General features: G+C 40.8%; 1 protein-coding gene across 2 annotated transcripts in view; it reads left to right on the forward strand.

The window, feature by feature from the left end:
- The window catches only part of TEAD1 (TEA domain transcription factor 1), a 309,672-nt gene that overhangs the window by 249,023 nt on the left and 48,120 nt on the right, over positions 1–12,529 (forward strand). For both annotated transcript variants that reach the window (XM_036763073.1, XM_036763074.1), the window contains 3 exons: positions 8–54; positions 2,567–2,628; positions 4,310–4,434. In XM_036763073.1, coding sequence (XP_036618968.1) covers positions 8–54; positions 2,567–2,628; positions 4,310–4,434 — 234 coding nt within the window. The remainder of the gene's footprint in view (positions 1–7; positions 55–2,566; positions 2,629–4,309; positions 4,435–12,529) is intronic.

A 12,529-nucleotide genomic window follows, 5' to 3' on the forward strand; every position in this document is an offset into this window, starting at 1 on the left:
TTTACAGTTCTGGCCAGGAATGATACAAACAGGTCAGCCGGGATCTTCACAAGAGTAAGTTTAAAATGTAGGGACCTTATATCAGATTACATGCCATCTTGGGGAGGGAGGGGGGAGGAGAGGAAGGGGAGAAATTTTGGAGTTCAAAAACTTGTGGAACTGAGTATTGTGAACTAAAAATAAAAAATAAATTTTTAAAAATGTAGGGTCTTAATTAAAACAACAACAACCACAAACCCTTATTGTATGCAAGTCTGAAAAACATGCTGCCAAAAGACAGGGAAATGGAGAATTCAAGTTGGAACAACCCTTAGAGATAATTTGGCCTGACTTCCTGATTTTCCAGACAGAAACTCTTAAGGTCCAGTGAGGTTGGGGCTATATTCAATTCAACTTTTAGGGAAAATGTTCACCATAGTGAAGCCACATTCATTCCAAATGTACAGTTTTGGGATTGCTGATCAATGTTGTCCTCTTTGGCTTCACTTTTGTCTACTTAGAAATGGTTTACTAAGTAAATGGCGTAATAAGGTTAGAGTAGGAATAATCACAAAAGCATGTGAGTCCTTTTGTAAAACTTCCATTTTATACAATGACAAATTATTCTAATACTCGGTCTATAAAAATCGTAAAATTGGGTAGAGCTTTTTTACTTCATAGTACTGTCTTGGGATTTTTTAAGTATACTATAGCTTCAGGAGCTAAGAAAGTGTCCTTCAGAGTGACAGCATGGAACAGTAGACAGAGAATTGGTCTTGGAGTCAGGAAAATCTGTGTTCAATTCCTTCCTCTGATATATTGGCCATGGGACCCTACCTCAGTGCCCCAGGCAACTCAAGATTTCAAATTGCTAGACAATTGTTGGTCTGTGTCTTCAGAGGGGTTTCCTCACTAGCAATTCCGTACACAGGTTTGGAGTCCACCAAAAAAAAAAAAAAACCCACAAACCAAAACCCAATTATTCTATCATTCAGAGTTACATTAAATTCAGGCAAGCTGTTCCCTTAATCACTCTGAAACAATCAGGTTTCTAAATAACGAGCTGTTTGTGAATGCAATTTTATTTATTAGCATGATTAATTAATTTCTTTTCCCTAAAAGTCATGAAGTAGAGCTATTCAAAGTAGAATGGACTGCCACAAGAAGCTGTGATTTCACCTTCACTCTAATGCAGGGGTCCCCAACCTGGAGAAGCTTGTCAAGAGGTTATAGGGAAAATTTTGATTTGATTTTTTTGAATTAATTTCCAATCAATGAAGTTAAAAATTCTGCTTAAATTGATTTATACAGCTCTGCTCCTAAAAGTGATTAAAAAGGGAACCAGTTAATCTCTCAATTTTATTTCTTATGTATGTGTAGTAAATTCCAGAATTAATCTCCTTTCATATTGAATAGGGGTCATGGTTAAGTTCACCAAAAGCCAAGGGGTACATGGTAAAGGTTAGAAACCTCTATTCTAGAAATTTTCAAAGAAAAGCTGGAGAGAAGCTTTTGTTGGGGATGTTTTAGAGCTGATTCTAACTCAGATATGAACTGGATGAGAAGACCCCCTTGGTACCTTCAGTTGTGACTTTCTACAACTCGTTGATTTATGGGGTTGGAGGATCTTTGTATTCCTGGAGGTTGAAAGAGTTCCAAGGGATTGACCCCATTTCCCACATCGGAGGGCATTGCTACATCCTTGGCTTGTGATCCGCTTTGCAATTTTTAAATCTCCATATACCCAAAAATCTGTTCTTCTAATCACCCTGTGAGGCTTTGCATATGAAGAACCTGAATTTTGGAGAGATTGAATGACTTGTTCAGAGTCACACATTTCCTAAGAATGTAGATCCAACCTTAAGCCTTGGTCTAACGCTGAGTCTGGGATTTTTGCCTTTATACCGAGTTGCCTTTCCAAAGAATCAGGATTCTTTTCTTTTAGCATTTATAGTAAGAGAAGCTCAAGGAGGTCATTTAGTATCTCTCATGGTGCTATTTGGAAAATGTCTGTCTCTCCAGAGGATAAAACAAGAGCATGTGCCTGCCTTAGATACTAGGAAGACTTTTTGAGTGTTACAATCTATGGACGGTGAACATGGTGGAGTTGATCATAAATGCCAACCCCCTAAAGGGGATCTTACATTGAGAGCCAGAGGGGACCTTCTCAGTGGAGGAAGCTGAGGTACCTGGGAGGTGAGCAGCTTGCCCAGTTGCACTGGGCAGTGAGGAGCAGAGCCACAATTGGATCTCAGGTCCTCTGATGCCATAGTTAACATCCTTTCCTTTGGATCAGTAATGAAAGGAATTGTTTTGTGGTGTCCATAGAGTTCTTCCTTCTCAGTTCATTATCACTTGCTACTCCCCTTTGCTTTGTCCTCCCCCTTGGAAGGCCTCTACACAGTTTAAGGGAAGTTGGTCCACAGTATCCTATCTCAGAACCTGCCCACACAACAAAGAGTTTTGCATGCCTTCCAGGGCAGAGAAAGGGATTACTCTTAGTGAGTTTAGATTAGGTTCTCCAGTAGCCCCTTTTTCTTCTGCCCTATATGGTCTTAATGTAGCTTTCTCTGTCCCTTTTTTCTAGTGTCAAGCCCTTCGTGCAGCAGGCCTATCCCATCCAGCCCACAGTCACTGCCCCCATTCCAGGTAAGTCTCCTTTAAGTATCCTTCCCAAGGCACAGAGGAGAGTTTGTAAAACCCCATTGTTCTGCAACTGACATACAAGGCTGCCACCTTCTCTGTAGCCTCATATATCTCTCTTAGTTAGGCATAATTAGTGTGAGTACTCCCTCTCTGTTGAAGAATGAAGAAATGAATGAAGCATTGATTAAATGCTTTTTATTTGGAAAACATGGCTAAGCATTGGGGATAAGCTAGAAAGGTGAGGCAGCCCCCTGCTCTCAGGGAGCTCACATTTTAATGGGGGAGATAACACATAGGGAAATGGGAAGGTCCCAAACAGATACTAATGCCTCTTCTTTAATGTTGTTTCCATTGATAAAATGATGCCAGTTTCTGATGTTGAATCATTTGATGGTGCCAACAGTTTTGGTGGCAATAACTTTCTTTGCCAGGTCTTAAGAAGCTATGGCTTTAGCAGCTGCAGGAGCAATGACCAAGCAGCATCTCCATGGTGGTTGTTTTCCAGGATCACCACCCAGGATGATGGCTCTTTGCAAGGCTCTTGGGCTCAGGGTCCTGGGCTGTTTCCATTACAGTCTGAGGGGACTTGCTAGTCAAGATGATGGTGGTAGTCTGACTTGGCCTGGTATATGTTGCTTCCTCTCTCCCCCTCTTGGTGCCCTGCTGCTTCAGCTAGGCTGCCCTGTAGGTAGCAGTTGGATAGCTGGCTGTGTCTCCGCAGGAGCTGCTTTCACAAATGATGGCTCTGAGGATCAGGCTGGATGCAGGACTGGTGGTATGGGAGGTTCTGCTACTCCCAGGGCACCTGTGCCTAGGAGAGAGCCCTGAACTCCACACACATACTGGGGACCTTGAAATCATTATAAACCATGTTTATAATGTGTCAACAAGAAGTCCTATGTTCCTAATGAACAGGATTCTCATCTGTTTGGGTCAGAACCATGACTTTCATTAGAAGGTACCAGACTGCTCTTTCAACACAGGACAAGCTAAGGCAAGGCTGTCCTTAATGTTCAGTTAGTCCTCACTTGTCCCAACTACAGAGGAGGAGTGTTAGCCTCTTTCTTTAGTTTGTAAGCTTTCCAAAAAGCAGAGATTTCTTTCTGTGTCCTCCTCGGCTCTGTATCTCTGAGAACATGGTCCATGCTCGGGAGCTATTTTCCAATGATAGGAATAACTCTCTCATAGAGAATATGCTAAAGAGGAAGAAATGAAAAAAATTAGCAAAACCAGTCAATGTAGAACTTTAAATATATATATATATGTATATATACATATACAACCATATTTCAATGAGGTAGGTTTCTTTCGTGATCCTATGTATTTTATTTTACACATTTAAAACCACCATTCTGAGAAGGTGTCATTAAGCTTGACTAAAAACCTTAGAGAATCCTTGCTCTAGAACCTTTGCAGACACTGAATTTCACAAAAATAAGGAAGGAATTTTAGTCTGCTAGGGATATGCTACCTTTGTAAAGCCCCCTGTACAATTGCAGCTCGTTGTCTTGGGTCTACCTTGGGATGCTAATGGAATTGGTTGTCCTTTTCCCCTAAACTTGGATTCACATCTAGTTATAAAGACCATTGTCTCCTTAAGGAGCTTGCAGATCTTGGGAAGGTTGAGTCCACGTTTAATCTAGTTGAATGGCTTAGAGCTTAAAGGTCTTGGTTGGTGTTTCAGGGTTCGAGCCTACATCTGCACCAGCACCCTCAGTTCCTGCATGGCAGGGCCGTTCCATTGGAACAACCAAACTTCGACTGGTGGAATTCTCAGCTTTTCTTGAACAGCAGCGAGACCCAGACTCGGTGAGTATTGTCAGAAGGAAATGGCTCCTGACCCAGTGGTCTTGGGCTCCCAACATACTTTCCTAAAGTTTCTCTTTGTCCCTCCTTCCTTCAGAAACCACATCACTCTTGGCTTCTGTCTATAAAATGCCAGCTATCATCAAAGAATTTTGGTTTTATCCATTTCTTACCAGATGAATAAAATTTTATTATTGTTCATAAATATTTAGATATTATTAGAGAACTTTATTTTTTACCTGCATTAGACTTAGGGTACCATCAAGTTCTCTTTTTAAACAGATTTTTATTTATATCTTTTGTTTGTATGTTGCCTAGATTTCTCCTTGAATCATTCTCTCCTCCCAGAGAATGATCCTTTATAACAAAAAAAAAAATTAAGAAAGAAAAGGAAGAGAAAAAGAGACAAAATTTGCTTCTTTTGCATTGCTGGCCTCTCCATTCTGCACCCCTTCCCTCTCCCTTGTCCTAGAGAGCCTAATGACCAATGTTAGAGGCCTGTGCCCACCTACTTGTCAAAAGCTCTCTGCAAAGGATCTAATAAACCTGGAATAGAGATGGAATTGATAGGGACTAAGTAACTATTTCAGAGTCAATAAACATTTATCAAATGCCTGCCATAGGACAGGTGCTATTCTAAGCACTGAAGATACAAAGAAAGGCATAAGACAGTGTCTGCCCTCAAGGAGTTTACATTACAATGGGGGAGGCAGCATATGAAAAGAAGCTAAAAAGGAGAAAGGAGGGTACCCGATGTTGTGGAGCGCATGAAGAAGTCCTGCAGCCAGATTAGGAAGTAATCTTAGGAGGTATGAGTTTCAGAGTTGATTTCATCTTGCAGAATGATGGGTTTCTGGAGACCATGAAGTCCAGGAGAGTAGTCTGTTGGGAAATGATGTCCTGGGCACTCTCCCTCCTTAAAATGGTGGAGAATCTGGGAGGAGCTTCCAGATGGCTACTCCTCCTCCCCCTCTCCAACCAGAGGGAGGGAGGGGTGACACGGACAAGGGATGCTGAGGAGGTGTGAGAGTTAGAGTTGATTTCATCTTGCAGAAATAATGAGTTTCTGGAGATCATGAAGTTCGAGAGAGCAGCTGGGTGGGAAATGAGCTGTTAAATGAACTATTGGTTGAATGAATGATGTTGCATCTCTCTTAGGGGTATTTGTGTCTTAAGGGATAGAAACTGCTAAATGCCATTGACTTCTGGAAGCTTTAGACATGGAGTAAGGAGATGGACTGGGGAACTGTGGGTGTCTTGTTGGAAGAGCTTTGTTGGGCAATCTCAGTGTAAGCAGTGTTGTGTGTGTGTGTGTGTGTCTTATTTCCCAATTACATTTTAAACTGGTTCCAGCTGTACTCAGAAATCCTAAGTGCTCTGTGGGCTCTGTGTTAAACACTTTTGATCTAGTCTAAGTGAAGAATCCATGATTTTATTGGCATAGGAAGCTGCCATTGATTAGTACTTATTCTATAACTTAAACTCTTAAGTGACTTGTCCAGGGTCCCATAGAAAGAATTTATCAGAGGCAGGACTCTTCTTAATGGAGACCAACTTTCCATCCATGCTGCACCGCACTTTATTTGAACATGCCCAAGTAAAATTCCTGGAGATGTCTATGAAGAGAGCAGACACCCATCTCTCACGCACAGATGAGAAGGCGGAGTTTGGACTGGATGATCTTTCCTGGTAACTTTCAGACCTGGGATTATGAGAGGACTTGAATTCTAGCAGCATGAGCCTATCTTTTCTTGATTTGTGATCAACTTGCAAGCTAACCTGAGAGGCCTTGGGTAGCACAACTTTTCCTCCTTTAAATTCCTAGGACTACCCCCTACGCATTATTTTGTTCAACTCTAGAAGTCCTGTTTGGGCCCAGCTTGGCCAGCAGTGACGCTATTTCATATGCCTGGGTGAGCAAAAGCAATGTGCAGCAGCTTCCCTGTCTGTTGAATTGAAGTCTGCAATATCATTAAGTTTGGTTTTTCACACTGCATATGACTAGACGTCTTCAGTTCTACAGGAACCTAGAATTTATTGCAGATCTGGTAGAAACTAAAAGGGCCAGACGTTGGGATAAAAAAAAAAAAAAGTATGTTTTTTGCTTTTGTTTTGATGGAGTTAGGAGAGGGGTGGGGGCAGGGAAAATTAAAAGAGAATTTTAGATTTTTAAGAAATAACACTATTAGTTCTCTTTCCTATAATGCTGTCGTTGTTCAGTCATTTCAGTCGTGTCCCACTATTTGTGACCCCATTTGGGTTTCTTCTTGGCAGTGATTATACTGGAGTGGTTTGCCATTTTCTTCTCCAGCTCATTTTACAGATGAGGAAACTGAGGCAAACAGAGTTAAGTGACTTGTCCAGGGTCACACAGCTAGTAAGCATTTGAGGCCGATTTGAACTCAAGAAAATGAGCCTTCCTGACTTTGGACCTGGCACTGCATCCACTCCAGCCACCTGGCTGTCCCAAAATAATGCTGTCATTGTGGCTTAAATTTGTGTCTCAGGCCCAAGTCCATAAGATATACCTGGATTCTAAAGAAGAAAATGCTGACCAGAGCTATATAGAACCAAAAAATGATAAATCAATAAACATTTGTTAAGTTCTTACTATATGCCAGGCACTGTGCCAAGCCCTGACTATTCAAAAATAGGCAAAAGACAGTCCCTGCCCTCAAGGGGGCTTACGGGTAAACAAATCTATACAAAGAAAGCTCTATCAGGATAAGTAGGAGTAGGAAATAATTAAAACAGGGAAGTCACTGGAATTAAAAGGGATTGGGAAGGCTTCCTGTAGAAGGTGGGATTTTGGTGGGAGCTTAAAATTTAATTTCATGCTTCCTTATACCTTTTAATACTCCTATTATGTTATTATTTAAATTTGCACATATAACAAATAAAATCAGAAGTAGGTGGTAAAAGCACTATTTCTTGAACCTGAAGCTTAGAGTTTGATGTTTTTATCTGAGCAACAAGGAGGCTCAGTGTATAGAACATTAGATTTCCAGGCAGAAGACCTGAGTTCAGTTCTGCCTCAGGCATTTACTTAGCTGTGTGACCCTGGGCAAATCACTTAACCTCTGTCAGCCTCAGTTTCTTCATTTGTAAAATGAGGATAATAATAGCACCTACATTGTAGGGTTTTTGTTAGGATGAAATGAGATAATACATGTAAAGGATTTTTGCAAAAATCGATACTATGTTAATTAAATATTTTAACAAATAAAATAAATATTTTTTTGGAGGGGGGAAGGCAGGGCAATTGGAATTAAGTGAATTGCCTGAAGTCACACAGCTAAGTAAGTATGTCAGGTGTCTGAGGCTGGATTTGAATTCAGGTCCTCCTGACTCCAGGGCCGGTGCTCTACTCACTGCGCCACCTAGCTGCCCCTAAATATTTTAATAAATAAGATATTTTTACTTAAAAATTAAATGCTAGGGGCAGCTAGGTGGCACAGTACATAGAACACCGGCCTTGGAATCAGGAGGACCTGAGTTCAAATGTGACCTCAGATACTAGCTGTGTGACCCTGGGCTAGTCACTTAATCCTCATTGCCTCAAAAAAAAAAAAGAATAAAAATTAAAATGCTAATGATGATGATGATTGATTGGTTGGTTGGTTGATTGATTTTTTTTTGGCATATCAGTCTTTAAGTATACCAGGTTGTCCTTAGGAAGTTAGTTTTTAACAACTGTTTAATAGTCCTGCTTCAGATCTCCATGATACTTGTTTACTGTAGTTTGGGAATAGTAGTGTTAGTCCCTTCCTCAGACTGCAGACCCTAATCCCCTTTTTCTCTCTACCATTCACTGGGCTTTTGCACCTTACTCGAGATGTGCAGGAACTTAGAGGGTTGGACCTTTAGAAAGAGGTCCACATTTGCTCAATTTATAAGGGAATGCCTCCTTGCCCATCTGCACTGCTAAATTTCTGGTTTTAAAAGCTTACCAGTCGTAGCAAGGAATGCTTCTCTTGACAGGATTCTTACCCTGTGTTCCACTGAGACAAATAGGGAAAAGGATCCATTGCCGTACTGGCTCATAAAGAGTTTGCTAGAAGCCTGGGGAAGGGCTGAGATCAGAGCACAGCCAAGACAAGGACTCTTGGTTATAACGTTCTATTCATTGTGGCGGAAAGAGCCTTAAACCTGGAATGAAAAACCTGCGTTTGACTTCTAGCTCTAGGGCTAGCAGTGAGACTGTGCCAGTCAGTTCAGCTCATCAAGCTGAAAACTTAGCTGTAAACTGCAGAATGTGTTACTTTCATGACCTAGAGGTTCTTTTGGGAAAAGTTCTCTTTTAAACCAGAACACACTAGATAAGCTCAGAGACTTTAACATCACTATTATCATGGTTACAATTATTCCTAGAGGGCTTCGTTTCCCAGCTTCTTCATAATTTGCCAATGGACACTTAACTGATTTTTCTTTTCCACTTCTGGCATGCCTCTCATGTAAATGAAAATTTATTCATAGGTATGGTACACCTTCACTGATGTAAAAGGGTACAGGGTGTAGGTAGGTTTTTGAAAAGAAGCAGCATAGATGTTTTCTAGATGGGGAATGAGAACAGTGTTTTAGATTGTATTAGAAACTGGAAGTTATAAAAATCTGGCTTTACTCTGAGTTGCAGTTCAGTGGAGGGAGAGATTTGGAAATCTGCAAAGGGACACAGGATATGCAGCTGGGCAAGAGAAACTTCAGCGCCACTGGAAAAGAGGACCCGAAAGCAATTCTTCAGTTGATTATGGATATACGGGACAGAAGACACTTTGTCCCACCTGGTTCTGAAGGGAAATGCAGCTTTCTAAATCACTCCTTCCTCTGAAAATTTCCCAAATCATCAGACATAGATCCTAGCCACCTCCAAGCTGACTTTCCATCAGAAAGGGATTAGAGTTCTATCAGTCTCCAAATCAGCTGCATCTTCCTTTATGGATAAATCTTGAAACTCGCCAACTTCTCTCGGCAGCCATACTGACAACAGCTGCTGCAGCCAGACCTCCAGATGTTATCAAAGGCCTTGATCCCTTTGATGAAAGACAGCAAAGAAAGCTGAAGGCTGAACTTTTGTCCCTGATGTCCCCTCCCCCTAAAACACAGACCACTCTTTACCTCAAGCTTCTCTTTGCCTCTGATACGCTGCAGGTATCTTGTCACCTGAGCCAGACTGTGGCTTGGAGTTAATGGAACCTCTTTAGAGGTAATACAGTAAGTCTGCCTTGAGTCTGGCCTGAGCGAAGCTTGAGGAGAGGTAGTCTGTCCAGCTCATTATGGCTCTGGTAAAATAGGGAGTTCAAGTCTATGTCTATATCAGTAGCCATAGATAACTCCATTAAACCAGACTCACAGGGGCAGGTAGGTGGTGCAGTGAGTAGAGCCCCAGCCCTGGAGGCAAAAGGGACCTGAGTTCAAATCCAGCCTTAGACACTTGACACTAGCTGTGTGACCTTGAGCCAGTCACTTAACCCTAATTGCCCTGCCTTCCCCCCTCCAAAAGCAAAGATTAAAAAAACAAAAACCAAACTCACAAGAGTTGCTTTTCTCATTGTTTGAAAATAACTAAAACGAGGTGATAATTTCCTCTTTAAGTTTATAGAGAAAGACTTCCAAAAGTCACAGATAATTACTCTTACTAAAGTAAAATTTGGTTAATTGAGATGAATTGAAGGAAGTATAGTCTAAATTTTTACAGTTTTTTTAAAGAAAGTTTTATTGTACATTGTCTGAGGCTAGCTGTGTGTGTACAACAGGCAAGACATTAATCAAGCAGAATGAAGTGGGGTGCACAAGCTCTCCTGAGGGTTGGGAGTTTGCATCAGCTAAGATTTTATCAGCCATTTTTTGCTTCTGCAAGGTTTGGCAAAATACAGAGGAAAATGAGAGTAATCAGATCTGAAGGACAAAGACATGGCCAGGTGTGAGAGTCTAGGCTGAATTGACCCTAAGGACGTGCAGCAAGGAGTTAAGTGAGGGAGAGCAAAACCTGAAGCTCCCAACAGCCTTGGCCAAGATCTCAGGGAAGCCAAAAGCATTGCAAGAACTGTGAGCATCAGTCACTACAGGAATAAGGTGGAATGATGTACAAGATCCATGGGAAACAGCTGATAACCTGGATCTGCCCATTTGGAGGGCTTGAAGGAGACTGGGGGCCACCCAGGGATCTTAACACAGTGATTCGGCTTTCTTTAAGCAGAACAGTGATCCGTTTGTCTTTCCTTTGGAGAGCTGAATCAAGCAAAGGTGTGATAGAGCCCACTTCACTGAACCGAAAAGACCTTTTTTTGGGCAGGGTAGAATTTCAGTATTGAAAGGGACCTCAAAGGCCAGCTAGTCCAGTGGAACCAAGAATCCCTTCTTTGGTAACCGTTTTAAGTGGCCACTTCTAATTCCCTTGAAGTCTTCTAGTATGGGAGAAGCCAACATCTTTGAAGACAGATCATTCTACTTTGGGGAGGCTCTAGTTGATAGGAAATTCCTCTTTATTCCAAGCCTAAATCTGCCTTCTCAAATTCCATTTTGATTTGTTTCTGTTTCCATATTGTGCTGTTGACTCGTTTAGAGTGTCTGTATCTCTAGGTCTTTTTTAGGTAAATAGCTTGCTAGGCATGCCTTCTCCCTCTTCTACTGTATCTGGCTCTTTAACCCCAATATAAGACTGCCCATTTCTCCTAATTAAATGTTGTCTTATTGAATTCAGCCCAGGCTTCTGGCCTTACAAGAAAAGAATCTTTTGGATTTTGACTGTCATCCAGTGCATTAGAGCGCCATCCTTTTTGGCTTCATGTCATCTGCACCAGAGGTATTAAGAAGCATGCAGCCACAGGCCACAAATTTCCAAGTACAGCTGAGCCAAATTAAAGTATAATTGAGAAATACTTTTAAAAATACAATAGAACATAGATAATGTTAAGATTTGTTTTCCTAAGCCAACATGTGACCCACTGGGATCCTTATTTACAGTTTCATGGCCGACTCTCTGTGACCCCATTTGGGATTTTCTTGGCAGAGATACTGGAGTGGTTTGCCATTTCCTTCTCCAGCTCATTTGACAGATGGGGAAACTGAGGCAAACAGGGTGAAGTGACTTGCTCAGGGTCACACAGTCAGTAAGTGTCTGAGGCCAAATTTGAACTCAGTTCCTCCTGACTCTTAAAAGCAGCACTTCTTTTACTTCACCCCCTAGCTATCTGAGCTACGCTATGCTTTTATCCAAATCCAAGGAAGGCTGAACAGAAGAGAACCAAGATTTCTCAAGTGCTTGTTTAGAGACCTTTCTCCAAGCTGACCTTGCTCCATTTATGACTATTCTTTCAACCCACATGGAATCTCCCTGACTTGTGCTACCATATTAGTCTACATTTCTCTGTCTTGCCCACAGAGATGTCATAAGAGATTTTGAAAAATACTAGATTGAAATCTAGATAAACTCTATCTATGACAATCTAAACAAGCTATCTCTCTCATTCCAATAATTCTGTCTCCAAAGAAAATGATGTTAGATTGGCATGATTCGTTCTCAAAGACACCCCTATGGCTCTTGGGGATCACTATTTCTTAATGTCGATACACCGTTTTCACTTTAATGGAGCCTTAAGTTTTGCCAGGAATCTCCAGGTCAAGGCTATAATTTAAAGATTCAGCTCACTTCCCTTTTATGAAAATCAGGATAATTTCCCTTCCCCAGTCTTATGCCACCTTTTCTGTTCTTGTGATCTTTCTTTAAAAAAAAAAAAAGTTATTAAATAATTAACATTGCACATCAGTAAATATAACTAAACTTGTTTAATGATTACTTACATTTAAACTAGTTTCAGTATAAAGTATCTTAATGTCTTTCTAGTAAGTCTCTAAAACTCCTGTCAGAATTTTTTTGTCAATCTCATTTATTTTTACTTTATTTTTATTCTAATTCTGATTTTTTTTGACTTTGATTAATTTCATAAAAACCTTAAAATTTTTTTGTATTCTTCATACTCATCAATTTTAATTGCATTATAATTGCATATAGTTGTTAATTTACTGTACTTTATAGATAGGACTTAGCTGAATTTCATCATTGGAGGTGGCTGAAATGTTTGTTGTATGTCAGTCAACA

The sequence above is a fragment of the Trichosurus vulpecula genome, chromosome 6 (assembly GCF_011100635.1).
Source record: "Trichosurus vulpecula isolate mTriVul1 chromosome 6, mTriVul1.pri, whole genome shotgun sequence".
Taxonomy (NCBI): Eukaryota; Metazoa; Chordata; class Mammalia; order Diprotodontia; family Phalangeridae; genus Trichosurus; species Trichosurus vulpecula.